General features: G+C 42.9%; 1 protein-coding gene across 5 annotated transcripts in view; it reads left to right on the forward strand.

Moving 5' to 3' along the window:
* ULK2 (unc-51 like autophagy activating kinase 2) overlaps window positions 1–26,512 on the forward strand; it is an 83,393-nt gene extending 56,881 nt beyond the window's left edge. For 3 of the 5 annotated variants that reach the window (XM_027047475.2, XM_027047478.2, XM_053212618.1), the window contains 12 exons: window positions 741–886; window positions 2,790–2,870; window positions 4,713–4,999; window positions 6,378–6,565; window positions 7,216–7,319; window positions 15,300–15,449; window positions 16,773–16,981; window positions 18,970–19,160; window positions 19,612–19,730; window positions 20,666–20,823; window positions 23,110–23,245; window positions 24,152–26,512. In XM_027047475.2, the coding sequence (XP_026903276.2) occupies window positions 741–886; window positions 2,790–2,870; window positions 4,713–4,999; window positions 6,378–6,565; window positions 7,216–7,319; window positions 15,300–15,449; window positions 16,773–16,981; window positions 18,970–19,160; window positions 19,612–19,730; window positions 20,666–20,823; window positions 23,110–23,245; window positions 24,152–24,210 (1,828 nt within the window). In that variant the 3' untranslated portion in view covers window positions 24,211–26,512. The remainder of the gene's footprint in view (window positions 1–740; window positions 887–2,789; window positions 2,871–4,712; window positions 5,000–6,377; window positions 6,566–7,215; window positions 7,320–15,299; window positions 15,450–16,772; window positions 16,982–18,969; window positions 19,161–19,611; window positions 19,731–20,665; window positions 20,824–23,109; window positions 23,246–24,151) is intronic. The other 2 variants (XM_027047479.2, XM_027047477.2) reach the window with 2 other exon arrangements.
* The last annotated feature ends 478 nt before the right edge of the window (window positions 26,513–26,990 follow it).

Raw genomic sequence — 26,990 nt, forward strand, 5'->3', positions numbered from 1 at the left:
AGTCTGTTTGCTTGTGTGTAAATTAAGGAATTCTGGAAGGATATGTTAGAAACTGGAAATAATGGTAACCTTTGGAGTAGGATTGAGGAAATGTTGAGAATCAGGCAGACAGGATACAGGATGGGGAGGGAGACTTCGCGCCATGTAATTTTATACATTTTACATTTGTTCCATGTGACCGTATCATGTATTTTAAAAAATTCTGGGTAGCTCGGTTGGTTAAGCGTCTGACTCTTGGTTCCGGCTCAGGTCATGATCTCACGGTTTCATGAGTCCGAGTCCCACGTTGGGCTCTGTGCTGACGGCGTGGAACCTGCTTGGGACTCTCTCTCTGCCCCTCCCCCACTTGCTCTGTCTCCGTCTCTCTCAAAAAAATAAACTTTTAAAAAAGAAAATTCTAGGGGCGCCTGGGTGGCGCAGTCGGTTAAGCGTCCGACTTCAGCCAGGTCACGATCTCGCAGTCCGTGGGTTCGAGCCCCGCGTCGGGCTCTGGGCTGACGGCTCGGAGCCTGGAGCCTGCTTCCGATTCTGTGTCTCCCTCTCTCTCTGCCCCTCCCCCATTCATGCTCTGTCTCTCTCTGTCCCAAAAATAAATAAACGTTGAAAAAAAAAAGAAAATTCTATTCCATGGCAGGTTGTCAGGAAGTTTTAGAAAGAAAAAAAAAAGCAAAACAAAAAACAAGACAGAAATAGAGTCCTAGAACCTGCCAAAGAGGGAACAATTTTATTTTTCTTTTCAGATCTGCAGCGGTACGAAGGTCTAACACCAGCCCTATGGGCTTCCTCCGGCTGGGATCCTGCTCCCCGGCACCAGCAGACACAGTGCAGACAGTTGGACGGAGACTCTCCACTGGGTCTTCCAGACCTTATTCACCTTCCCCTTTGGGTAAGGAGAGCAAAGCTGTTGTTTTCAACTTTTTTTATTCGCTGTGACAGATCTGACGTGACGCTCTTTATGTCAGTCGTGACGGTGGCTCGCGACGACAGTGACTCTCAGCTGATGGGGAGCCATATCCTTCCCCCAGCTCCACCCTATACCTGGCCCCCGCCTGAGCATCTCTGTGTAAATTTGTTAGGACCGCTACTGGAAATGTAATAATAAATGAGCCTTATGGATAAAAAGTCTCTCCACTGGGCTTGGGCTGTAAACACACAACAGCGGAAACCCTAGAGGAAAGTACATGAAAGGCCTACCCACTCAGCACTCCGATTTACGAGGATTAGAAGACAATCGTGTACCTTGCGTGCTGGCTCGTGTTCTGCAGAGGCCTCCCAGCTCTGGGAGGAAGATGGTAGCGGCTTCGTCACGGATCTTTCCACCTCTCGTGGAAACCGTACGCAGGGCAAGGGGAATGCTAGAACAAGCAGGGACGCAGCAGCAGCAACAAACCAAAAAGTGAACTTTAAACCACAGTTTTGGTGGAATCGAGAGAGAAAGTGCTCCAACTTCAGGATATAAGCAAGAGAGGCCAAAGCCGCTGAGGTGGCAGAGTGCGTGAGAGACCTCACCGGTGTGGTGGGGAGGGGCAGGGGATGCAGAGAGGGCCCGGGCAGCAGGTCTTAAGGCCTCGTGGTGCAGATCCCAAACTTGCCCCCCCCACCCCCGCAAGGTATATGAATGTATTTATATATTTTTTTACTTCTAAAGGAAGAGGGCCCCACCCTCAGGCAAAACTGCTGGAGTAAGAGTGAGGGCACGTGAGGAAATTTCAGGAGGAGGCGGAGTGAGAAGGATGGAAGTGGTGCCCAGGAGCCCTGATTCAAAAAAAACACAAAACCATAATGATAGTGTTTTTAAAAATTTATTTCTCCACCTCACCTGCAATGGTTTTGAGGCTGTTTCTTAGCTGAAAAATCTTCCCCGAACAAAATCCTGGCCCTCCTTCACCCCCTCAGCAGCGCTTGGGGCACTTCAGGGTCTCTGGAGACAAGGTCCAAGCCTTATGCTTGCACTCAAGGAAAAGGCCCTCCCTCGGGACCTAAGCGTCGCCTGCCCGCCTAGCTACTGGGTCAGTGCCTTTTTTGTTTTTATAGACCCATGTCTCCTGTCTGCTTAAACTCCCTGGGCCTTCTCAGCGCTTCCTCCTGTTAGTTTGGGTTCTCAGAGGTGGATGCAGAGAAGGTAGCTGCAGGAACGTGCCAAAGTGACTCGGGAGACACCTGTGATGGATCTGGGGTCGGGGGCAGCAGGAATCTGGGGGAGCCCCTTCAGATCACCTTGCAGGTCTGACTCCTGGGAGGGGGCGGGGGCGTCTTGACTAGCGTGAGCTCTCGGAACCTTTTAGCCAGGCCCAAGGGACGCCCCCAAACACTGCATTGTCCAGGTTCCCTGACCTGCTGGAATGACCTGAATTAGTGCCTCGCCCACATGCGGTTGGTCACCGTCTGGGAGCAGCCCTGGGGAACTGGCCTTGTCAGGAGCCTCAGGGATGGGGTGGGTGCAGAGGGACAGCAGCTGGGCTGTGAGTCAGCTGTGCCCCCTGCGGCTCCACCCGCCTCAAACACTGCAAGCTCTTGGTACTTCTCTGTCTTAAGTGACCTACCTGTTAACAGGCTTTAATTTGTTTACGTGGCTTCCTTTCCTGGTGATCTTGTTTCAAGGCAGAGTATATGGTAGCGTGCCCAGCACCCAGCACATGGGTCGCTCAGTAAGTGTCAGCAGAAATAAATCTCTGCCTAATCAAATTTGGTGAACTATGATGTACTGTGCAATTTGTGCATGTGTTACCTGTTTCCGTCCTTCGTTGGTTTTGAATCATTTCTCCTTTTCCCCATTTCCCCGTTCATAGTTGGTACCATTCCTGAGCAATTTAGTCAGTGCTGCTGTGGGCATCCTCAGGGTCATGAATCCAGGAGCAGAAACTCATCAGGTAGGAAATATATTTGGTGTACTAATAATTTTAATCCTGTTGTAAGTGGATTTGTGTTATGTTTCTCTAGTCTTATCAAAAGAATAGAACCGGCGTGAAATATTTTATCTGTTATCCTACTGTTTAGAATCTTGGTCTCATATGTTTTAGTGTATCATCCAATCCACAAAGTATTTCTCTTTGGGTAGATGATTCTTTTATGAAAGTAAGTCTTGGAAGTTAAGTAACTGAGCTAAATTTTGGTCATTGTCACAAAGATCATGAAAATCAATCTAGAAAATGAAATTTCATTGTTTTGATTACTACTATTCTAGATAAGAGCTACCTGAGATAAACAGGAAATAGAGATGTTTATTTGCTTTATTATATAATATGTACATGCCTGAAAAGATGTGTGTAAATCACTTTTGTAAGTCAAGGTTTATTGTATGTGCATTTGAAGAGTTGGCCAATTAAAGGAATCCTGTGGTACTTAGAATATCACCCTTTTCTTAGTTTTTCATATTTTGTGTTTCCCTAAAAATAAGTCTTAGGTAACTTTCTCCAAATCATAACATTTTGCTGTTAATTTTATTTACTTGTGTGTATATATGTGTACATATGTACACATGGGTACATATACGTGCATAGACACACACACATACACACAGCAGTGCCCAGTTCTGAAAGATAAAATCCCAGATTTAGGAAGAGAGTAAGCTAGGGGTGGGCAGTAGCAGCAAAAGCTCTAATTTCTTTTTGGGAAGATGATGGTTATGGGTCACCAAGGAGATTTATAGATCCTTAGCATTATTGGTGGTAGTGTGGCTTGCAAGAAGCTCCAAAGAATTTGTAACTGAAGCTCCAGGCTTACGTAGTAGACCTTAAATTGGCCACAACAAGGTTTGTGTGGGGAATTCTCTTGCTGCTGCCAACTGTTTACCATATCAAAACCCTATTTCGGGGTACCTGGGCGGCTCAGTGGCTTGAGCATCTGACTCTTGATTTCAGCTCAGGTCAGGATCGCGTGGGATCAAGCCCCACATCAGGCTCTATTCTGACAGCCTGGAGCCTGCTTGACATTCTCTCTCTTCTCTCTCTCTGCCCCTCCCCTGCTCATGCTCATATGTGTGTGTGCTCGCTCTCTCAAAGAAAACCCCGAAAAGATCCTATTGATATGGTGTGCTCTTGATATGATGTGCCCTTAAGAGGCAAGAATCTGTGGACAAGTGTTTTCTTTGTAGAGAATATGGACTTTTTAGGTTATAAGTGAATTTCACTAATAAAACTGATAAAAGAATTATCCATAAAAATGAATTAGCTTGTTATTTTTAGACAAGTAAAATAAAAGCCTAGAAAACTGTGTTATCTAATTATATATATATATATATATATCTCCCCATATCTAAAGGGTTATTCTGGGTTGCTTTGAAAAGTTTCTTTTAGCTGCTACGTGAGAAAAGAGAATAATTACATTGGTATCCCCAAAGTATATATTCATATAAAGAGTGGGAATCATTTTGTTCAATATAGGTTTTTGTAGTTTCATTAACTTTAACCGTTTATGATATAGTTCTCTTTTGTGCTAATCAGACTGTACATTAATCTGAGTTATTTGCTAGCTGCTGATAAAAACAGCCAACATACCCATCATCAGCTTCTATCTCCTGAGAATCCCAATGACTGTGGGCTTGTTACTGTTTTGTAAAAGATGCTTGAAAATAGTCTCTTGCCAAATAAACAGTTTTTTAAATAGCTCCTGAAAAATATGACATTTGTTAGAATTCTCACTTTAAGAATCGTCTTCTTAACCGTTAAGTTTTGCCCCACACTTTGGGTGAACATTGGCTGCGTTCTTGGCAGGTTCTCCAGTGCCACAGGCCCAGTCACCACAGTCTCTCCTGTTGGGTGCTAGATTGCAGAGCGCCCCTACCCTCACTGACATCTACCAGAACAAGCAGAAACTCAGAAAGCAGCACTCGGACCCTGTGTGCCCATCCCACGCTGGGGTTGGGTACAGCTACTCACCTCAGCCCAGTCGGCCTGGTGGCCTTGGAACCTCTCCCACCAAGCACATGGGGTCCTCTCCTCGGAGTTCAGACTGGCTCTTTAAAACTCCTTTACCAACAATCATTGGCTCTCCTACTAAGGTATGTTTTTTAAACTCTTTGGTCAGTGTTAGGACTTTGTTAAATTAGCATTTGTTAAATGGAGCATCGAGTGCCGGATGCTGAGCCAAGGTTCAACAGTAGACCACAAGAGAAATTGAAATAGAGAATTCCATTCCTCTGTCTTGGCAGACGTATCTGGCGTGCCTCGAGAGGCCACACGGGGACGTCAAGGCAGGTGCAGACGGAGAGAGACAGGACCTGGGGCACATGCCTTTATTAGGGTTCATGGATTGAGTTCTTTGGGGTTCCTGGGCTAAATTGGTCAATTAAAACCAAAAGAATGAGATTCTGGTAAGCTCCACAGGAGTCTTATCTATGGGACATATAAGGGGAAAGCCTGGGGGAGACTTTTGACGATCAGGGCTGTCGGAGGAGTCCTATCCAGAACTTACATTTCCTTGTGACTGTGCAAACCGCTGTCTAGGCCACAAGCTTACATGAGGGGCTCAAGGTCATTTAAGGTCCTGCAGGCCATATGGCCACACAAATTGAATGCAGAGGCAGCAATACTGTGGAGTAGCCCAGCTGAACTCTTGACAGTAGGTCATGAGCTAGTGTATAGTATAGTTAAGTACAGCAGTCCTTACCCCCAGGGGATATGTTCCAAGACCCTCAGTGGACAGCTGAAACCACAGATAGTACTAAACCCTATATGTACTGTTTTTTTCTTATGTACACATACTTACGATAAAGTTAAATTTATAAATTAGGCACAATAAGAGATTAATAATAGTTAATAACAAAAGAGAACAGTTACATATGCTGCAATAAGAGTTATATGAATGTGATCTCTCTCTCTCTCTCTCTCTCTCTCTCTCTCTCTCTCTCTCTCTCTCTCAGAATACCATACTGTGGTCACTACAGTGGGATGTGATGATGTGAGATGATAAAATGCCTGTGTGTTGAGATGAAGTGAGGTCAGTGATATAGGTGTTATGATGCAGTGTTAGGCTACTGCTGACCTTCTGATGATACCTCAGAAGGAGGATCATCTATTCCAGACCAAGGTTGACCGCGGGAAACGAAACCACGGATAGGGAGACTCTTGTACACTAGGGAAAAGATTCGTGGTGAAAACAGCTACAATTTAATGAACACTTGCTGGGTGCCAGGCACAGTCTTAGTTTAGGCACAGTCTAAAGCCACTTTACTTCCTGAATGCTTTGTACACATGATCCTACTTAATCCCAGAGAAAGGAAATTGAGGCTACAGGGTATGAACCAACTGTCCAGGAGTGGAAGAGCCAGTGTGTGAACCTGGGTCTGACTTGTGCTTCTGAGCGCCGCACCGCGCAGCCTGACAACTCTGAATGCTGCCCACATGGTAGTAACTCGCTTCCACATGTTTCTTCCTCAGACCACAGCTCCTTTCAAAATACCTAAAACACAAGCGTCTTCCAACCTGCTAGCCTTGGTTACTCGTCATGGGCCTTCTGAAGGGCAGTCTAAAGATGGGAGTGACCCACGGGAATGCTCTCATTGTCTCTTAGTACAAGGAAGTGAGAGGCAGAAGTCTGAGCAGCAGAACAAGGCAGTGTTTGGCAGGTAAAAGACAGCATTTCCTTCCAGCCTTTGATATGAAAACTGTAATGGTACATATATTTCTGGTATAAAGACAACCAGACCAAATTGGGTTAGTAGCTGGTTTATGCCACACGGTTAATAATATGAACTGTGTACCCTTAGAATCTCTGAAAACCTACAGGTGCTTCCTGCAACTGTGAATACAGAGCTCTCACTGAATTTCCTGAATGTTCTATCTCTGCTTTTTGTTTATTTCAGTTATTGAAGTTCATCTCTGCCTTGAATTGTTTGGTATCTATTTTTTGTCTCCTTCTTCTCTGACTTCCCGTTAACCCTTTTGTGGCTTGGCTTAAATCCCCCTTATTATTTATTTAAAAAAAATTTTTTTTCAACGTTTTTTTATTTATTTTTGGGACAGAGAGAGACAGAGCATGAACGGGGGAGGGGCAGAGAGAGAGGGAGACACAGAATCGGAAACAGGCTCCAGGCTCCGAGCCATCAGCCCAGAGCCTGACGCGGGGCTCGAACTCACGGACCGCGAGATCGTGACCTGGCTGAAGTCGGACGCTTAACCGACTGCGCCACCCAGGCGCCCCAAATCCCCCTTATTATTTAAATGTCTGGATTTTTAAAGTATACTTTTCCGTTATTAACGCCATTCTTCTTTTTAGGTCTGTCAGTACTGGGAAATTATCAGATCAACAAGTAAAGATACCTTTAGGTGGACATCAGGGCAGCACGGACAGCTTAAATACAGAACGACCAATGGATATAGGTAAGACAAATGTGGTTTCTTTTTAGGCAGGTAATTTGTGAGTGCATGCGTTGGTTTCCTATAATTGCTGCCACAGATTACCACAAGCGTGTAGCTTAAAACAACATAAATGTGTTATCGTACATTTCTGGAGGTCAGAGGTCTGCAGTGGGTCTTACTGGGCTAAAATCAGTGTGTTGACAAGGCTGCATTTCTTCCGGAGGCTCTAGGGGGGAATGCATGTCCTTGCCTTTTCCAGCATCTAGAGACTGCCCTCAGTCCTTGCTTGGATCCCTTCCCATTGGGGACCAGTCTAGACTCTGGCCTTCTGCCTCCCTATTCTACCTTTAAAGGATGCTTGTGATTACATTGGACCCACTGGATAATCCAGGATAATCCCTTTATTCTAAGGCCAGCCGATTAGCAATTTCGGTTCTATCTGCAACTTTAATTACCCTTTGCCATTTAACGTAGCCTACTTACGGCTTCCAGGCGTTAGAACATGGCCATCTTTGGCTGTGTGGGAGGGCAAGAGAAAGTAATGATTTCACCTGTCTGCTTCTGTTGACTCTTCATGAACCTACTGACCCAGATTTCTTCACCCACTCCTGTCATTTCATCTTCTTTCTCAGCACAACAAGATAGGGGCTCATTAGGTATCTTGATGATCAACAGCTAGGAGTTAGAAGGAATTCTGGCCCAAGATTGGGTTATGTTGGTAGGATAATACTGGCCAAAGTGAGTTTAAATACACATATGCTCTTGAGCATTTCTTCTACTGTGAGTAGATCCTATAAAAAAACGTAGGTCACTGAGATCCCCTGGCCTTTTCATAGTTGTTTCAGGGACTGTTGTGTCCACAGACTCACCTCTAGATTACTTGGACTGCTTGTCAAAAAAATAAAAACAAAGGGCAGGTTGCAGACCATAACCCAGACTTTTTAATCACATTTTCTGGGAATGGATTCTAGGATTCTGTATTTTTAATGAGCTCCCCACGTGATTATTATATACACTTAAATTTGAGAATCACTGTTGTAATCTCTTTGTTCTGGTTTTCTCTAGAATTTTTTTATTGACTCTCCCATTAGGAGAAGGAAATATTTCCAAAGAAGGAAATATCTGGATCATCAGATATCTGATTGAACATGGTTTCTAATCCAAAGAGAATGCTCCACTCTTTTCTTGCTTGCATGGTTTCTGAAGAGAAGTCCGATGTTAATTCTTACCCTTGTTCCTCTATAGGTGAGGTGTTTTTTCTTTGGCTTCTTTCAAGATTTTTTGCTTTGTCTTGATTCTCTGTAGTTTGAATATGATAGGTCTAGGTATAATTTTTTTTGGTACTCATCTTGGTGTTCTCTGAGCTTCCTGGGATCTGTGGTTTGGTCTGTCATTACTGCTTCATATATTTCTTCTATTCCTTTCCCTTTTTCTTCCCCTCTGATATTCCCATCACGTGTATGTTATACTTTTGTAGTTGTCCTACAGTTCTTGAATATTCTGTTTTTGTTTTTTGTGTTCATTCTTCTTTGTATTTGCTTTCCAATTTTGGAAGTTCATGTTGACATATCTTTAAGCTAACTGATTCTCTCCTCAGCCATGTCCATCTACTGATGAGCTCATCAAATGCATTATTCATTTCTGTTTTGATGATTTTGATGTATAATGTGTCCTTTTGATTCTTTTGTAGAGTTTCCATCTCTCTGCTTATATTATCCATCTATTCTTACATGATGTTTGCTTTTTCCATTAGAGTCCTTAGCATATTAATCACAGTTATTTTAAACTCCTAATCTAATAATTCCAATCTGCTATTTGTGAGTCTGGTTCTGATGGTTACCCTGTCTCATCAAACTAGTTTTACCTTTTAGCTTCTCTTTTAATTTTTTTGTGTGTGAAAGCCTGACATGATATATTGGATAAAAGGAATTGAGTTAAATAGTATGAGGTTTTTCGTTTTTCTGGCTAGGAGTTAGGCTATGCTTAGTGTTTCCTGTACCTGTAGGTGTCAGGCTAAACTTTTCTCTGTTGTTTTTGAGTTTCCCTAGATACCCTTCCTTAAATAACATCCGACCCTTGGCTAACTGTATATTTTCTCCTAAGAGTTTTATATCTTAGCTCTTACATTTAGATCTGTGATCTGCTCTGACCTATTTCTTGTGGATGATGTGATGTAGGAGTCCAACTTCATTCTTTTGTGTGTGGATATTCAGCGGTTCCTGCACTATTTATTGAAAACATTATTCTCTCTTCCATTGAATTGTTTTGCCAGCCTTGTAAAAAATGTATTGACTATAAATGCCTTTATTTCTGGACTCTTAATTCTATTATATCAATCTATATGTCTGTTATTATGCTGGTACCATACTGCCTTGATTACTATAGCTTTATAGTAACCAAGGAAATGTGAGTCCTCCCCCTTTGTTCTTTTCCAAGATTGTTTTGGTTATCCTGGGTCCTTGAGTTTCCAATATGAGTATTAGCATCACCTGCTAAGATGAAATTTTTCCCTTGATTCACATGCTTTAACATATGAAAATCAATTAAGGTAATACATAACACTCAATGTGCCAGGAATGGAAGTGAGTTTACTCACCTGATCAACCCACAACTAACATCATACTTAATGGTGAAAGATTGAATGCTTTTCCCCCAAGATCAGGAACAAGACAAAGATATTTGCTGTCATCACTTCCATTTTACATCGCATCAGTGGCTTTTGCCAGGGCAACTTGGCAAAAATGACTACAACAGTACAACAAACAAACAAAACACCCAGCTTGGAAAGGAAGAAATAAAATGACCTCTATTCACAGATGGCGTGATCCTGTATATAGAAAATCCCAAGTAGTCCACTAAAAAACTATTTGAACTAATAAATAAATTCGGTAGCATGACAGGGTATAAGATCAATATCCAAAAATCCACTGTATTTCTTAGACACTGGCAAGAAACAATCTGAAAATGACATTAAAAAAACAATTCTATGTAAGATACCATCAGAAATAAAACACTTAGGGGGCTCCTGGGTGGCTCAGTTGGTTGAGAGTCCGACTTCAGCTCAGGTCACAATCTCACAGTTGGTGGGTTCGAGCCCCGCATCAGGCTCTGTGCTGACTGCTTGCTCAGAGCCTGGAGCCTGCTTCGGATTCTGTGTCTCCTCCTCTCTCTGCCCCTCCCCTGCTCACGCTTTGTCTCACTCTGTTTCTCAAAAATAAATAAATGCAAAAAAAAATTTTTTTTTAAATACTTAGAAATAAATTTAATAAAAGGATAAAACTTTTATTCTGAAAGTTACAAAGCACTGATAAAATAAATTAAAGAAGACCTAAATATGGAAAGAAACCCATGTCTATAGATCAGAAGACTTACTATTGTTAACTCCCCAGTTGATCTATAGATTGAATGAAACCCCTGTATGTGACAGGTCATTTTTCTCTTGCTGCTCCCAAAGTTGTCTCCTCGTCTTCAGTTTTTGCTGTTTTACTCTGATGTATCTGGGCGTGGATTTCTTTGACTTTATCTTACTTTGAGTCTGTTGAGCTTCTTGGATATACAGATTAATGTTTTTCTTCAAACCTGAGAAATTTTCAGCCACTATTTATTTGGATTTTTTTTTTTTTTTTTTTTTTTTGTCTCTCCTCTCCTCCTGGTGCTTCCATCATGCATATAATACACATTATGCATAGGTACCCATAATGGTGTCTCATAGCTCTTTGAGATTCTTTTCTCTTTTCTCCTGATGCTTCAGATTGCACAGTCTCTGTAGGTTTATCTTCAAGCTCATGGATTTTTTTCTTCTGCCAATTCAGATCTGCTGTTGAACCCCGGTAGTGAATTTTTAATTTCACTTATTCTTTTTAACTCCTGAATTTGCATTTGGGGTTTTTCTTAATAATTTCTCTGTGTATTCCTATTCTTTATTTAAGGAGACATTAATGTCATACTTTAAATTTTTTTTCTTGGGGCGTGTGTGGCTCAGTTGGTTAAGCGTCCGACTCTTGATTTTGGCTCAGGTCATGATCTCACAGTCATGAGATCAAGCCCTGCATTGGGCCCTGTGCTGGGTATGGAGCCTGCTTAAGATTCTCAATCTCTGTCATCCTCTGCCCCTCCCCAGCTTGCACATGCTCTCTCTCAAAAACATTTTTTTTCTTGAGTATAGTTGACATACAATGTTACATTAGTTTTGGATATACAGCATAGCAGTTCAACATCTCTATACATTATGCTCTGGTCACCATAAGTGTAACTACCATCGGTCACCATAAATGCTATTACAATATCATTGACTCTCTTCCTTATGCTGTACCTTTTATTCCCATGACTTACTCATTCCGTAACTGGAAGCCTGTGTCTCCCTTTCCCCTTCACCCATTTTGCCTTTCCCCCTACCCTTCCCCTCTGGCAACCATCAGTTTGTTCTTTGTATTTGTAGGTCTGATTCTTCCTTTTTGTTTATTCGTTTTGTTTTTCGGGTTCCACATATGAATAAAATCATTTGGTGTTGTCTTTCTCTGTCTGACTTGTTTCATTTAGGCAAAATACCCTCCAGGTACATCCATGTTGTCACAGATGGCAAGATGCCAATCCTTTTTTATGGATGCATAGCATTCCACTGTATAGATAACATACACACACACACACACACACACACACACACACACACACACACACCATTTTCTTTAGCCATCTGTTGATGGACACTTATGTTGCTTCCATATCTTTGCTATTATAAATAATGCTACAATAAACATAGGGGTGCATATATCTTTTTGGTTTAAAAAATTTTTTTTAAATATTTATTTTTGAGAGAGAGAGTGAGCATGGACAGGGCAGGGGCAGAGAGAGAGGGAGACAGAGAATCTGAAGCAGTTTCCGCACGGTCAGCACAAAGCCCCACGTGGGGCTCCATCCCACAAACTGTGAGGTCATGACCTGAGCCAAAGTTGGACACTCAACTAAGCCACCCAGGTGGCCCACATAAATCTTTTTGAATGAGTGTTTTCATTTTGCTTGGGAAAATACCTAGGAGTGGAATTATTGGACCATAGGGTAATTCTATTTTTAATTTTTTGAGGAATCTTCATACTGTTTTCCACAGTGGCTGCACCAGTTGACATTTCCACCAGCAGTGCGTGAGGGTGCCTTTTTCTCCACGTCTTCACTAACACTTGTTATTTCTTGCATTTTTTTTTTTATCTTAGCCATTCTGACAAGTGTAAAGTTTAACTTTACTTTTTAAAGTATGGTTTCCTTTAGTTATTTGGAGATGTTTAAAAGTGCTCCTTTGAAGTCGGCTAATTTTGACATTTGAGCCCTCTCAAGGGCAGTTTCTGTTTGTTTTTCTTCATGTGTGTGGTCACTCTTTTTTTAAAAAAATTGTTTCTTAATGTTTGTTTATTTTTGAGAGACAGAAAGAGTACGAGTGGGGAGGGACAGAGAGGGAGAGGGAGAGGGAGACAGAACCCGAAGCAGGCTCCAGGCTCCGAGCTGTCAGCATAGAGTCCAACGTGGGGCTCAAACCCACAAAGATCATGACTTGAGCCAAAGTCGGACGCCCAACCAACTGAGCTTCCCAGGCGCCCTATGTGTGGTCACTCTTTACTGTTTATTTGCACATATCACATTTTTATTGTTGAAAACCAGACATTTTATATAATAGTTCTGTAGCAGTTCTGAATTCTGACTCCTCCAGTCCCTTACCCTTTGGCTTGTTGTTTTGGGCTTAATGTGTTTAGTCTTGTCTGGACTCTTCCCGTGAAATCTGTAGGCCTGGTAGTGTGAACCCTCTGGCGTCGGTCTTCGGAGAGCAAGCTTTGGCCATGTGTACACTTGCCCTGGGATGACGGTGGCTTTGACAGGGCTCTCTTCCACTCTTTCTTTGGTCTCTCAGGCTCTCCCTCTGTCGGTACCACAGCCAACTGGTGGGCCCTGCGGCTTGCCCTCCGAGGGCTCTATTTTTGACAAATTGTGTTGGGTGTGAATTGTTCCGGTCTTGTCTGATTAAATGCTGGCCCTTTTGCAGAAGTAGTCTTTGAAGCCAGTCTTCTTTCAGCCTCGTTCTGACCACAGGAGGGCTCTTCTTAGCTGTCTCTCTCCCTGGTTCTCTCTATTAACCTTCTAGATGGTCTGTTTGGTAGCTTGTTGCTCTCATGGAGCCAGCAGCCTCCTCATTTGTTTATCACCAAAATCTTCATTGTTTTTGACAGTGCACTCAGAGAACTTTCTCGTGATCTGTTTCAAATAAAGTCCATTTCCTTGGGGAGGATTTCAGAATTCTTCGTTCCGTGTCTCCACCACCGTGGAAAATCCTGGGCACCCTTCTCTAGAGCTGGGTGTGAGGATGCTGGCCCATTTCTTTCAGAGTGACCCCCTTGCTTTGTGACCTGGGTGCTGGGTGGGCTGGAAGCCTCTGGTCTTTTTGGCTTGCCTCTCTCTACAGGCCCGAGACCTCTGCTCGACAAGTGAACTGAGGTGAGGGCAGTAAAGCTCTAGCATTTCATCTACGCGCCCCGGTTCCACCCTCGGAGTGGGGGCTGGGTGGAGACTCAGGTTCTTACCGAGATGTGGTAGATATTCTTGAATAAATGTTTCATTTCCTGCATGCCCTCAGGACATTTTGCAGCCGCTTTAAGTGGTTGTTTTTTGAGAAGTAATTTCCACCAGTTACGGTCGGTCGTGTCACCGAGGAGCAGGTCTGTGATGCCCCTCACACACTGCCCCTTCTGGGAGTGATTGCTCTGTGTGCTCTCTGCCAAAAGTCAGTCACTGGTTGTTGGGACCGTTTTTGAAAAGAGCTTTTTTGAAAGAGCATATTATGTCTCGTTCTCCTTCACAAATAGATTTAAATTTATAGGTTGTGTAAGTTCTACATGAATATATGTTCTGATTTCAGTCCGAGTTTGTGGATGTGAAACCAGGTTTTTCTCCTTAAACAATATTTAGGCAGAAAATGCATATTTGATTATTTTTATTCTCTTTTTCTTTTCCATCTTCCACATGAACTTTATTGTCAGCATTTGAAATTGCACATTTCTCTAATCATGAAATTTCCTTTTCTGAAAATAAAAACATAAGCCCTTAAGAAACAATAGGATCATTGGCCCTTAAAATATACCCATGATTACCTTTAAATACATGTATACCCAATAAAATAACATCATAACAATGTTACAGAAAGAGAGTATCTGTGTCGTTTCGTACATCTTGTGTGACAATAGGTGCTATTTAATTGATTCCCACTTACTGTTCCCTTACTCCCTAGAAGATTTTCATGAACTGTCTGTTCTGTTAATTAGATGCTTCAAGTTTGTCATGCTCTGTTGTGGATCACGGACACTGACGGCAATTTTTTTCTGTGTCTGGTTCAGTGTTTCTACTTTTAAATTTGTGATTTGCCTCCATCCTGTGACGTCAGAAATGTAATGTTTTCGAGATGGTTGGATGTGAAAAAGCTTTGGACGACTTCTGTTCATTCGCTTTAGTTTGGTGGAGAGGGACTTTTCTCCTCATCTTCCTTTAGCCCACGCTAAGCCCATCAGGCCCCTCCGACATTGGACCCACCTCACACCCCCCGACAGACACATGGCTGCGGTTCCAAGGCGTGTGCTTCGACTCCACTCTCTCTCTCTTTTCAAGCTCTTACTCTGTGGAGACTCCTGTTCTTCCTTCAGCTTTACCTCACATTTTTATTCTAAGTACTTGGTTTCCACTTTTTCAAATGACCCTCAACAGGCATGACTGCAGGTCACATACTCTGGAAGTTCATGCAAGTGACTCTGCATCCAAGGCTTTGGGGTAAAGAAGATTCACGGCTGTGAAGAGATTACTATAAAAACACTATTAGTGGAGACCTACGTTGCATTTCTGATTTTAAGCGTAATAAATGCTTATTGAAAAAAAAAACCCTGATATAAAAGTACAGGTCTCCCCATAATCCCAGCCCCCAAAAGAAACACTATCAAAACGATGTAACATCTTGTGACCTTTTCACCGTAGCCCCCGCAGGAGCTTGTGGTGTGGTACTGGCACCTCCCATAGGAACAACAGCAAGTTCCAGGGCTGTCCTGTTCACTGTAGGATCTCCTCCACACAGTGCCACGGCCCCCACTTGTACCCATATGGTCCTTCGAACGAGAACAACCTCAGGTGAAGCATCGTCTTATTATGATTTTGGCTAGTGTTGGGAGCACAGTGTTCTGTTGATGGCTTAATGGTGTGACTGAGCAAGTCCCTTGACCTCTCTGGACTTCAGTTTCTTTACCAATGACATGGAGATCATCATTGTCTTTACCTTAAAGGGCTGTAAGGTATGAATGGGACTTTATTTGTGGGAGGGGGAAACTTGATAAAATAAAAGTACTGTATATTTACAACATGCGATATTACAGCGATAGAATCGAAGTGCGACTTCTCCATGATGAAGCAGCTATGCCTATATGGTGCTTCTTAGCTTATATTAAAGGCTTAATTTAGTACGTTTAGTACATGTTTTGAAATGGTAGATGGTTGTTTGTCTTTGCTTTGTCCTTTTAGAAACCCGAGTCTTACCTTTTTTGTACCTTGGGCCCCAGTCTTTGCACTGAATCCTGTCTGCATTGAGATAGGTCAATAGATTGGTTTTATCATCCTCCATACTCTACACGTAGGTCGTTAATACCCTAAATGAAGAAAGCACTTAGATTGGACTTGAAATGAGTTCTCGTTTGACATCATCTTCTATATTGGACCGTGGGTTCTCTGAGTTCTCTTACACTGAGTAAGTGACCGATCATGATGTCAGTAGATTCGTAAGCAAAGGATTGTAAACAGATAACGAGAGAGGAGGTAGGGCCAACGATCTTGTTCTTCGGATTATTAGAAGTATTAAGTAATAATAAAATACAATTTTCAGAAAGTAACGTTTTTTACCTGTTAACTAAGCCAACACTAAAAGACTGACGCCCGGCGTTGCTGAAGGTTGGCGGGATCGGTGCGCTGCCTCACAGCCACTACCGTAGGAGGCCGTGAGGCGGTTGTCCCCAAGGCTGTAAAAGCGGGGGTCACATTTGCTCTGTAGAAATCCCACTCCTGTTTACACCAGCACTTCGGAGTATTGATCACAAACGAGCCTTTCAGAGGAAGGAAACGCTTTGGATTTCATTATAGTGTTATTTGTGATACAAAAATCAGAAATGGTACAAATCTTCCGATAATCGTTACCTATAAAAATTTAGTGAACTGCTCTGCACCGACCGCATGTTGCAGTAAAGACTACGGAGCAACAGGGAGAGATGTGCATGTCGCAAATTAGTTTAAAACGAGCCATGATGATGTCTGTGGAATGTACGTATAAAAGAAGAACAGAGGGGAACTTGGAAAACTAAAACCCAGGGGGTCGGTGCCTTTTCTTTTAACATTTCCTTTGTTCCTTGGATGGTGGGCGCAGGCGCTCACTGCGGGCCCTGCGCCGCATGTCCTGTTCTCTTGCAGCGGGCTCCAGCGGCTCCGGAGGCTCCCTGTGCTCCGCCAGCGGCCGCGCGTGCGTGGGCTCCCCGCCAGGGCCGTGCTCGGGGTCCTCCCCTCCGGGAGCGGAGGCGGCTCCCGGCCTGAGATACATGCCTTATGGTGCTTCACCCCCCAGCCTAGAGGGGCTCATCACCTTTGAAGCCCCTGAACTGCCAGAGGAGACACTGATGGAGGTAGAGAAGAGACCCCTGTGGCGTGTCGCTGTAATGTCGAGAGCACGGAAGAAGGTTCTAGCAATGAGGAAAGGGCAGAATACACAAAAGTTCTGAAGCTTTTTTCTTCTCTTTAACTCACCTTGTCCTTTTCTCCTTGAAAAACATTGCTGATGTGTTTTTAGAGTAATGTTAACAGTGACACTCATCCAGAACAAGCATTGGTTGAGAGGAAGTGACACATGGAGATTTTTTTTTTTTAATGTGAAGTTTATTTGCTAGCTATGGGATTTGTAAAGCACAGTCTTTGTCCTGAAACCGTAACTTTTTATTCTCACCGCTTGCTTTTCTTCATAAGATGAAAGCCACACACTTAGGCTTATGAAATAATAAAGCATAATGCCAGATTAGTCGCACTGAGAAATAAACCTGCCAAGCAGATGCTCACATTTGTAGACCAGCACCCTCCCTTGGTGGAGCCAGTTCCACAGGGAAAAACGCAGCCTAATCTGAAGCACGCTGAACACACGTTCAGAACGACAGAAGTTAATTTTGCGACTCCAAAGACTGTGCCAGTTCAGTTCCTCAGACTCGACTCCAGGACAGCACCCAGTGGCCTACACTGTGTCCTCAGTCCCGATTACAGTGCTGACTTAGCTAGCATTTCAAATTAAAATGATCAGTTCTCCGGGCCAACAGAGAACAAATTCTCTCTCCATGCCGGACCTCCAACTAATGTTTTTATTTTGCATGAATGAGAATTAAATATTTCACATAAAAGTTATAAAATGTTGCATGCAAAATTTAGTAGTGATTTTGTAGAAGTTTTAGTTGTGATTTTGAAAATATGTACAATCCAGTCCTAAGATTGGGAAAGCAGTTTTCAGAGTTTTTTCAGTTTCCATCAAACTAGACACAAATGGTGTTCTAATACATTTTCCAGTGTATTGGAAGGTACAGTCCAATATGCTGTCAGAGAGCAGAGAGACTTTCAAAAGTTAATTGGTTTATTCTCCTTTTTCTAGGAAAATGATTCTCCTTTTTTCATCATAGAAGGAGAATGAGAAGCTTAGTCTTATTTGAGCTTTCAAAAAACATTTATAGCTAAAAGCACATCTCAAAACAACATTAATTTAGGGTGCCTGGGTTGCTCAGCCTTGGCTAAAGTCATGATCTCAGGGTTTGTGAGTTCAAGCCCTGCACTGGGTGAGCACGAGCCTTGCTTTGGGTGAGCCTCACTCCTCTGCCTTTCCTTCTCTCTCTCTCTCTCATTTTCTCTCTCTTTCTGCCCCTCATGGGATTCTCTCTCTCTCTCTCTCTCTCTCTCTCTCTCTCTCTGTCTCTCTCTCTCTCCCTCTCCCTCCCTCCCTCTCTGCCCCTGGTTCACTTGGGCCCTCTCAAAAAAAAAACAAAACAAAAAAACAAAAACCCACATTACTTTTAGAATGCTCATTTTTTAAAGCATGCTATTATGTCTATACTCCCCTCTTTAAGTGAGCAGCTCACAGAAATTTAGAGCTTTGGTATTAGGAGTCACTGTGAACTGAAAACTCACCAGAAATTAAAATAAAACATCTCTGGAACTCTAAGTCAGTAGAATTTACTAAACTAGCAAGAAGGGTGGTTTAGTGTAAAGAATATCCTTAAAATCCTGATGCTTATTTGGTCATGTTTTTGTCTCAAGTATGTTGATTTAATTGTTTAGTTTGGGGGTTGTGCTTGTCTTTGTTTTTGTTTTTCTGGTAAAACACAGTGACCTCATTCCTTTGACACTTAATTTCGGGGCTGCTCTCATACATACACACAAACACATGCGCATACCCACATTTGGTTTCACCTGTGTTTATTTTCTTACTAGTCTTCTGGAATTTAAAAACCTTCGTCTGTTTTGCTCATTCTGATATTCATAAGTATAGAAAAACATTAGCGCCGGCCATGGCTTATATACAGGAAAGAGTACACGCCTCCTCTTCACTGAAAGTTTCTAAGACAAATTGGCTTTGCCACAGCGAGAACACACAGACGCCTTACGCCACCTCAGTGTGATGCTGATGTTCACCGAGTGCGTGCTGGACCTGACAGCCGCGCGGGGAGGAGACCCGGAGCTGTGCGCGTCCGCTGTCTCATCCGCCGTCTCCTTGTACCAGATCCAGGAGAGCGTGGTCGTGGACCAGATCAGCCAACTAAGCAAAGACTGGGGGTAGGTGCTCCCCAGCCATTCACTTTCAGATCCTCCATGCTTTCTGTAAATTCACGTCTGAGATGGAGACCTTGTCGCACGCCGAGATCACATCCCATCTCAGGGCTTCAAGGGAGCCCCGAGTTGTTCCGTTGTGCGAGATCTCACTATATGAGCCAAGACTTGAAGATTCCGTAACCCTAGCGTTGCCTTCTCTTTGTATCTTACACTGTCGAAGGTATTTGGTGATAAAGGGATCGTACTGATTTTTCTTTGAGTAGACCTGTTGTGTTCAAAGCACACACACATCTTTTTCATGAACCTTCTTCCTTCCAGAGTTACTTGTGCATTAAGATATATCCAGGAGAATGATACTCCTTTAGAAATGCTGTTTTAATGGTGACCTGATGAGTAGAGAGCTGAGTCTGGCATGTGGGTCCCAGGATAACACTCTGCTGTCTTCTGGGCACAGGCGGGTGGAGCAGCTGGTGTTGTACATGAAGGCAGCGCAGCTTCTAGCCGCATCGCTGCATCTCGCCAAAGCCCAGGTCAAGTCCGGGAAACTGAGCCCATCCACGGCCGTGAAACAAGGTATGGGTGGGGCGTGACGGTCCTCGAGCTGCTCCTTTCCCCTTTGCACTGAGAGTTTGTGATGAGGAATCCCTGTGTTGGTAAATATTCGTAGGGGTGCCTGGGTGGCTCAGTCGGTTGAGCATCAGACTCATGATTTCAGCTCAGGTCATGATGTCACGGTTTATGGGATCGAGCCCCAAGTCAGGCTCTGTGCTGACAGCTCAGAGCCTGCTTGGCATTCTCCCTCCCCCCTCTCCCCCCCACCCTCTCTCCCCCTCTCCCCCCCTCTCCCCCTCTCCCCCTCTCCCTCTCTCCCTCTCTCCCTCTCTCCCTCTCTCCCCCTCTCCCTCTCTCCCTCTCTCCCTCTCTCCCTCTCTCCCTCTCTCCCTCTCTCCCCCTCTCCCCCTCTCCCTCTCTCCCTCTCTCCTTCTCTCCCTCTCTCCCTCTCTCCCTCTCTCCCCCCTCCCCCCACCCCTCCCCCCCCCTCAAAATAAATAGATAATAATTTTCAAAAAACATTTAAATATTCTTAACTGGGCAAAGATTCTGATTTTTCTGTTTTTTGTTTTTGTCATTTAATTCATACAGGGAACAGTTGGAAGTGAAGTGGAAGAGAACACATGAAAGAATCTGATTTCTGGTCTTTTTTGTTTTTTAATGTTTATTTTTGAGAGTTGGGGGAGGGGCAGAGAGGAGGTGGAAAACACGGAATCTGAAGCAGGCTCCAGGGTCTGCACTGTCAGCACAGAGCCCGACGTGGGGTTCAAACGCATGAACTGTGGGATCATGACCCGGGTCGAAGTTGGACACTTAATCGACCGAGCCACCCATCCCAACCCCGGTCATTTTTTTCAATGATCATTTAATGTCACTTTCCTTAAATCAGCAGGAAAGGTGCATGTCACTGTGACTTGTGGAGGAAAAATAAAATTCTCATCTCAACTTCTTTTCAGTTGTCAAGAATTTGAATGAACGATACAAATTCTGCATCACCATGTGCAAGAAACTTACGGAAGAGCTGACTCGCTTCTTCTCTGACAAACAGAGATTTATTGATGAAATCAGCAGCGTGACTGCAGAGAAACTCATCTATAATTGTGCTGTAGAAATGGTAACCCTTTCTACGGTTTAACATTATTTAAGAGTATCTTTTGAGTTGAATACCTGCTTGACCTTATCGTTTTAAAAAGAGTTTGTGCCCTTGACTGCTCCCAAGTCCCAAACACGGTGATAGCCTCTTACTAAAGGAGGACTTGGACTTCACGAGCACAGGTGACACATTAAATAACGTTGGTTACCGCATTCGGTGAAGTGTTATTGTACCTCCTAAAAATTGCTAACCTTAGGCATGATCTAATCTTCTTATACTTTGCATCTAAATGCTTTGGCTGGATCTGTTTCTGCATTTTGTACTGTCTAAGAAACTCTGGCATAATAAAACATGAGGAAAAATACCACTCTGTTTACCAGTCCACAAAAGTCCACGTGCCCAGATTCCACTTACTGACCTTACTGAAGCATTCGACACAAAGTAAAATCTGCTTTTCCAATTATTTGGGTCTACTATTGGAAATAATTTGTTCCTATCTCATGGGAGAAAAGTTGCTCTGAAGTAGTGATGAAATTAGAGACTGTTAAGTAGTTTAGTGGGGGGAAAAATTATTGAGCAATCTTATTTTTGCCACATTAACATAATAAATCTACCTCCTCCCCCCAGAATATGTCTAGTTTGAATTGTACGGTTATGTTACCCTTGGCCTTATTCCGCAAGCCATTATCAAAAGTTAAATGAAAATGACTTTGGAGTATAAACTGTTGATAAGCATAACATACATTATTTTGCTCTAAACTATCGATATGAATAATAGGCATTGTATCACTCTATACTGGTTTGAGACTTCATATGATAAATTATTTTTAAAACTTGGGGCCAAGAAAAATGTCCTCTCCTGAGGACTTTGGCTGTTCTTCCTTTTCTGATAACAAGAGCAGTGTAACTTGAAAAAGTCCCTCCTTTTGCCTTGGCTGCACAGCAAACTTCGTGATATTAGCACCATGTTTAGTCATTTCTTCATCCTTTTCAGAATGGATTTTCTGTACCCATTTTATTTGTTTTATTGTAAGTGGCTTTCAAGTATTTTTTGAAAGAAACAGATCATATCGGCAAGTACACATCAGGATACTGGGTTACTGGCAGTCCCGGCTTTTAATGACTGAAGAGAATGTTAAAGAACAAAATTCAACCAAGTAAAATTGAAGATCTAATTGGCTTTTGTGAAATGATTCATGCATCAGGCAGCATTTCATCTAGCAAGTAGAGGAGAGCTTTACTGAGCTAAATAAAACAAAGGTGTTTGAAGGGAGAAGGGGGTAGTAAAAAGGAGGAAAGGAATTCATTAGCAAGGAATGCGTTGTTTAGGCAAAGTTGCCCTTCTAAGGGAAACTGAAGTGGGGAAGGAAGGGGTCAATCAGTAAATTTCCTAGTGCTGACCAGGAAATGCCAGGTTGACTGGTTTGAGGTTACATACCTGGGGTATTGGAACTGCAGTCAGGTGAGGTATTATGTCCTGGCTTACTGACTTGGCCTAAGTGGTGCCATTTTGGGCCTGTCGTCTACTTTCTAACAAGGAAATCAGAATACCATTGAGAAGACTTCTCAAATAGTCATGACCTGTGCATAATACTACAGTCTCCTCTTTCTGGAAAGCCCCTGCCCACCTTTCTCATCACCTCTACTCCTTTATGACTCAGCCGACACACCACTTCCTGGAGGCTTTCCCTAATATCCGTGTGCCACGGGGTGGTTAGATGTGCCCGGTATGTGTTCCATCCCATCTTGGGGCTTCCTCCTACACAACCACGAGTCTCGTGGAATTAGCAAGCCATGTTTTCAGGCCTGTGTGTCCCTCCAGACTGTGAGTTCTCCTTCGTGGTATGTGCAGTGCTTGGCACTTGTAAACACCCCTGAATGAATGGGTGTTTCTGACTATGCCAGAAAGTTCTTTGGCTAAAGGAAGCTATAAATTACTTTTACCACCATTTAATTATCTTATTATAACAAAATCTACCTTAATGAAATGTCAGGTTGCCCTAGTGTGAGAGTACATGTTTAAAATAAACTTTTTAGTGTAGCCATAGAAGAGCCAATTTAGAAGTATAAATGTTGAGTCATGAATCTCTCTGAGTACGGGATTATGTTTGAAGGCAAAGTAACTTTCATCGAGAAGCTCCTTTATACTGCTCATCTGATGAGTCTTATGACTAAGTTTTGTAGTTTGGTAGATTATATCATCTCGTCAAAATGTGTTAGGTATCATTTAAAGCTGCATTGCCCAGATGGATGTGTATTTTCGTGGAAAAGTTGAGAATCTCCTTGCTCTTGCTGACTTGGCTTCAGGTTCAGTCTGCAGCCCTGGATGAGATGTTTCAGCAGACAGAAGATATTGTTTATCGCTATCATAAGGCAGCCCTTCTTTTGGAAGGCCTAACGAAGATTCTCCAGGACCCTGCAGATATTGAAAATGTACATAAATGTAAGTTGACTTGGAAAGTGGTGTTATTGATTGCAGCTGAGTTGCCTCCTACGGGTGCAGCAGGAAGAGCTTGGAGTTTGGAGTCGTACTGCCTGGGTTTGAATCTTGGCTTTCCAACTTAGGGCAAGTCATTGATTCTTACTGCGGTCTGCTGCTGCTTCTAAAAGATGAGAGAGTTGTTTGAGGAACGGAGATCATGCTTATAATGTAATGATTGATGGCTTTTGATTTTTATACCACATTACCATGTTGGAAGATGTGTGTTTGTGTATGTAGAGAACTCTGTTAAATAATAATACATGCAACTATTTTAAGCCCTGTGGGCTTCAGCACAGAGCCTGCTTCGTTCGGATCCTGTCTCTCCCCCCTCTCTCTGCCCCTCCCCCACTAGTGCTCTCTCTCCTCTCAAAAATTGTGGAAAAAAAAAAAAAAAAAGAACTTTATGAAGATCCTACGTACCCCAGATCGGGTATAGACAGCAGAGTGGAGATTTAGAGAGTACCAGGATGATGATACCATTTGTGGAGTATAAGCCCTGGTGTTTGAGGAGGGGCTTGGGAGCATATGTGGTCACACCACATTTTGAAGAGCCTCAAGGGGACTGCAATTCTAAAATTATGTGCAGTTGTGAGCAAGCTAGCTATTAAAACCTAAATTTTCTTTATTTGACTTGCTAACCTACATTTTGCTCCTGTGCATCACTGAGCTAGACATTATATCTAAACCATTATCAGGCAGAAAGAAGAAAAAATCTTCAGAATGGTTCACTTTGGGGCAAAGATAGAACAGAGACAAGGATGTAGGTGGAAAGTGGTTTTGTTTTTGTTTTTGTTTTTTTTTCCATTTGTTCTGCCCTTGGTTTTGAAAACAGAAATGACTTTTGCTCTGAACTTACTTTATTTCTAGATAAAACTAGTATTGAAAGAAGATTGTCAGCACTCTGCTGTAGCACCGCCACCCTGTGAGCGGCAGCCGGTCCGGCCCCTGGACCAGTGGTAGAATTGAGGGCAGAAGTTTGGGATGACAGCTCGGGTTCTGGTTCCCCATCTCCAGGAGACCATAGTTTCTCACCTGGTGACTACCAAAGAGCAAGCAGTGACTTCACAAAGGAAGAACAATCCAAAACTACATACTTGTAGGAAATCTGCCTTATCGGAGACGACACCCCTTCCCCTTTTCTTTGTAGACGCAGCAGCAAGAGTATTCCACTTGGCTCTCAGTTCGAACCTGGTAAATAAACGTACCTTAGAAATAGAACTATCAGTGCAGTTATTCTTAAAGACGATCAAGAGGGGAACAAAATGAGTGGCTCTTTACTCGTTCATCGGAGCAGTGTGTGAAATTCCATGTATTTACTGAGGTATAAAAGTAAAAAGAAAAAAAAAATCTACATCTCATCCGGGCAGTTTGATATCTGGGGTAGGTTTGTCTAAATCTGAGCACGCATCCTTAAACAGCGCAGGAGGAAATAGCGTAAGAACCAGCTGAAAGAAGGCTCTTGGAAGGAATTGTGAAATCTTCCATCTGATCTAATGTGGACACATGTTACTCTTCCAAAATCTTTCATATTGCACTAATTTATTAAAACAACTGTGCATTGGATTTTGCGATTTAAAACTAACTGGGGCACAATGGACTTGTTTAAAATATTTTACTTGATTATATTCTATACACACACCCTTTCCAGAATTCACATGTAATGTCTAGTGGACTTTTAAACGGTAAAAACTTGTGTTCATGTGGACCGTTGCATTTTTTTAACCTGTTCATCCACACGTAACAGATTTTCTCAGTGGTATTTTTGAGTTCCTGGTCGTTTGCCTTTGGTTTTATTTTTTACCGTGCATGCAGAATGTGCATTGACGCCTGTGATCTCTACGTTTACTAAAGGCTAGGTTTATTTGGGCAGTGTTAGAAAGAGTATCAATCGGGAGACTCTCAAGAATTTTAGCCGGGCCACAACAAAGTTGGCGACCTAAAGGCTTGTTAGTGATGTGGAGTTTTCTACATGAAGTTAGTGAAAAATGAGGTTTGTTTTCTCTTAGGAAAATGGGCAGCTCTCTCTCCAGCCTAATGTGTGTTTTTCACGTTAATCCTGACAGTTCACCAGATAACTAGTCACCAGATAGCTAGACGTGGAGAATGCGGGCAGTTAACATCCTTCCAGAAACCGTTCCTACGTTGTGTGTTGTTTGATTTCTTCTACTCACCTGCTTGAATACTTGAATAAACATTCTCCACTTTTAATCCTTATATCTTTATCCTTTTAGATAATATAATCTGAACTCTGACAAATTGCACAGAAGCTCTTTGGCATTAATCTAATTTTAGCGTACTGATAAAGACAAACAAAAACATGGTTTTTCTTTTACTTTGACGAAGTAATGTAATTTTTACCTTATTTATCTGTATGAAATTCCAGCACTTAATTTGAACATTTATTTATATGATGTTTGTATTTTTAGGTCTTTAATACAGTGTTTCTACCTCCCATTTGTAACTGCATATGCATTATTCTTGAAACTAGGTAAAACTCACTGAATTGTTGTGTAATAGCCTTTTTATTATTGCCTGTACAGATGTATATTGAGGTAAAATAAAAGTGACAAAGTGTTTCTAGGGCAAAGCTGGGTCTGTATTACGTGGCTTGCCAAGCCAGCTCCTTCCTCAGTGAGTTTGGAGGCTTGGTCACTAATATCCTTTGTCCTGCCCCAAGATTTCCGATGCTCGGTGACTGTCAGCGCAGGCTGCCAGGCATGTAGACTACGCGATGAGGACTCCTGCGCCTCCCTGCGGGGGTGACAAGCACTGGTATTAGGGACACTCTAGTTTGTGTAATTCCTTCAAGCATACCGAGCAATTTCATTCACCTTCTCGTAGTTATCAGCCGCGTTCTCTCAGTAGATCCTCCAAGGGGCTGGGTTCCTTCTGGCCCCTCCGCCCTGTCCTTTATTTTTTTTTATTTTATTTTTTTCTTTAAACAGGATGAAACAGGTTCTCAGCAAGTAAGTGATGTGTCTGAAGTCAGGTAACTAGTGAGGTAGTTAAGCCATGCTTTGTGACTTCCAAGTTCATTCTTCCTCCTCTTGTATAATGAAGGTCCGTCTTGTGATAGATGCTGTGTGTGAAACCGTGAAGTCTGAACAGCAAAGAACAAACTGTAAACTCATGAATAACGGTTCTGATTCTACTTCCATTTTCAAGGCCGATTGTTTTCAGAGATCTTGCCTTGATTATAGCAATAATAAATGCTTTATGTTTCCACGAGTACTTTTTAATTCCGTATCATCTGTTTCATACGGTAGAAATGGGCCAGTCTACACATCCATGGGTTGACACCCGTATTGAAGGCATAACGTGGGAAGTTACTGAGCACACGGCATGTAAACAGAGGCCTGCTCGGTGAATTTGCTAACCAGCTCTTCCCGCTGTAAGAGTTTGCCTTTATAACGGCACCCTGTCCTGGACCTAACGGTTCCCACAGTCCACGCGCCCTTATCCCTGCCCAGAGGAACAGTCGAGGCAGCAATGGTCTTGTTTCTGCCGGAGTCCTGGAGAGGAGCTTCCTGGCAGGGCCGGGTCCTCCTCAGTCTCCACAGGGCCACAAGGGAGAAGCTGAGCGGGGACATAGTGGACATGAAGCCATTGACTCAGGTATCTAGGAAGCCGTTGAGGTGACAGAAGTGATTGCAGGACGACCTCCCACGCGTGGAGTCTCTACAGACCGTCTTAAATCCTTTCTGAG

The sequence above is a fragment of the Acinonyx jubatus genome, chromosome E1, assembly GCF_027475565.1.
Source record: "Acinonyx jubatus isolate Ajub_Pintada_27869175 chromosome E1, VMU_Ajub_asm_v1.0, whole genome shotgun sequence".
NCBI lineage: Eukaryota > Metazoa > Chordata > Mammalia > Carnivora > Felidae > Acinonyx > Acinonyx jubatus.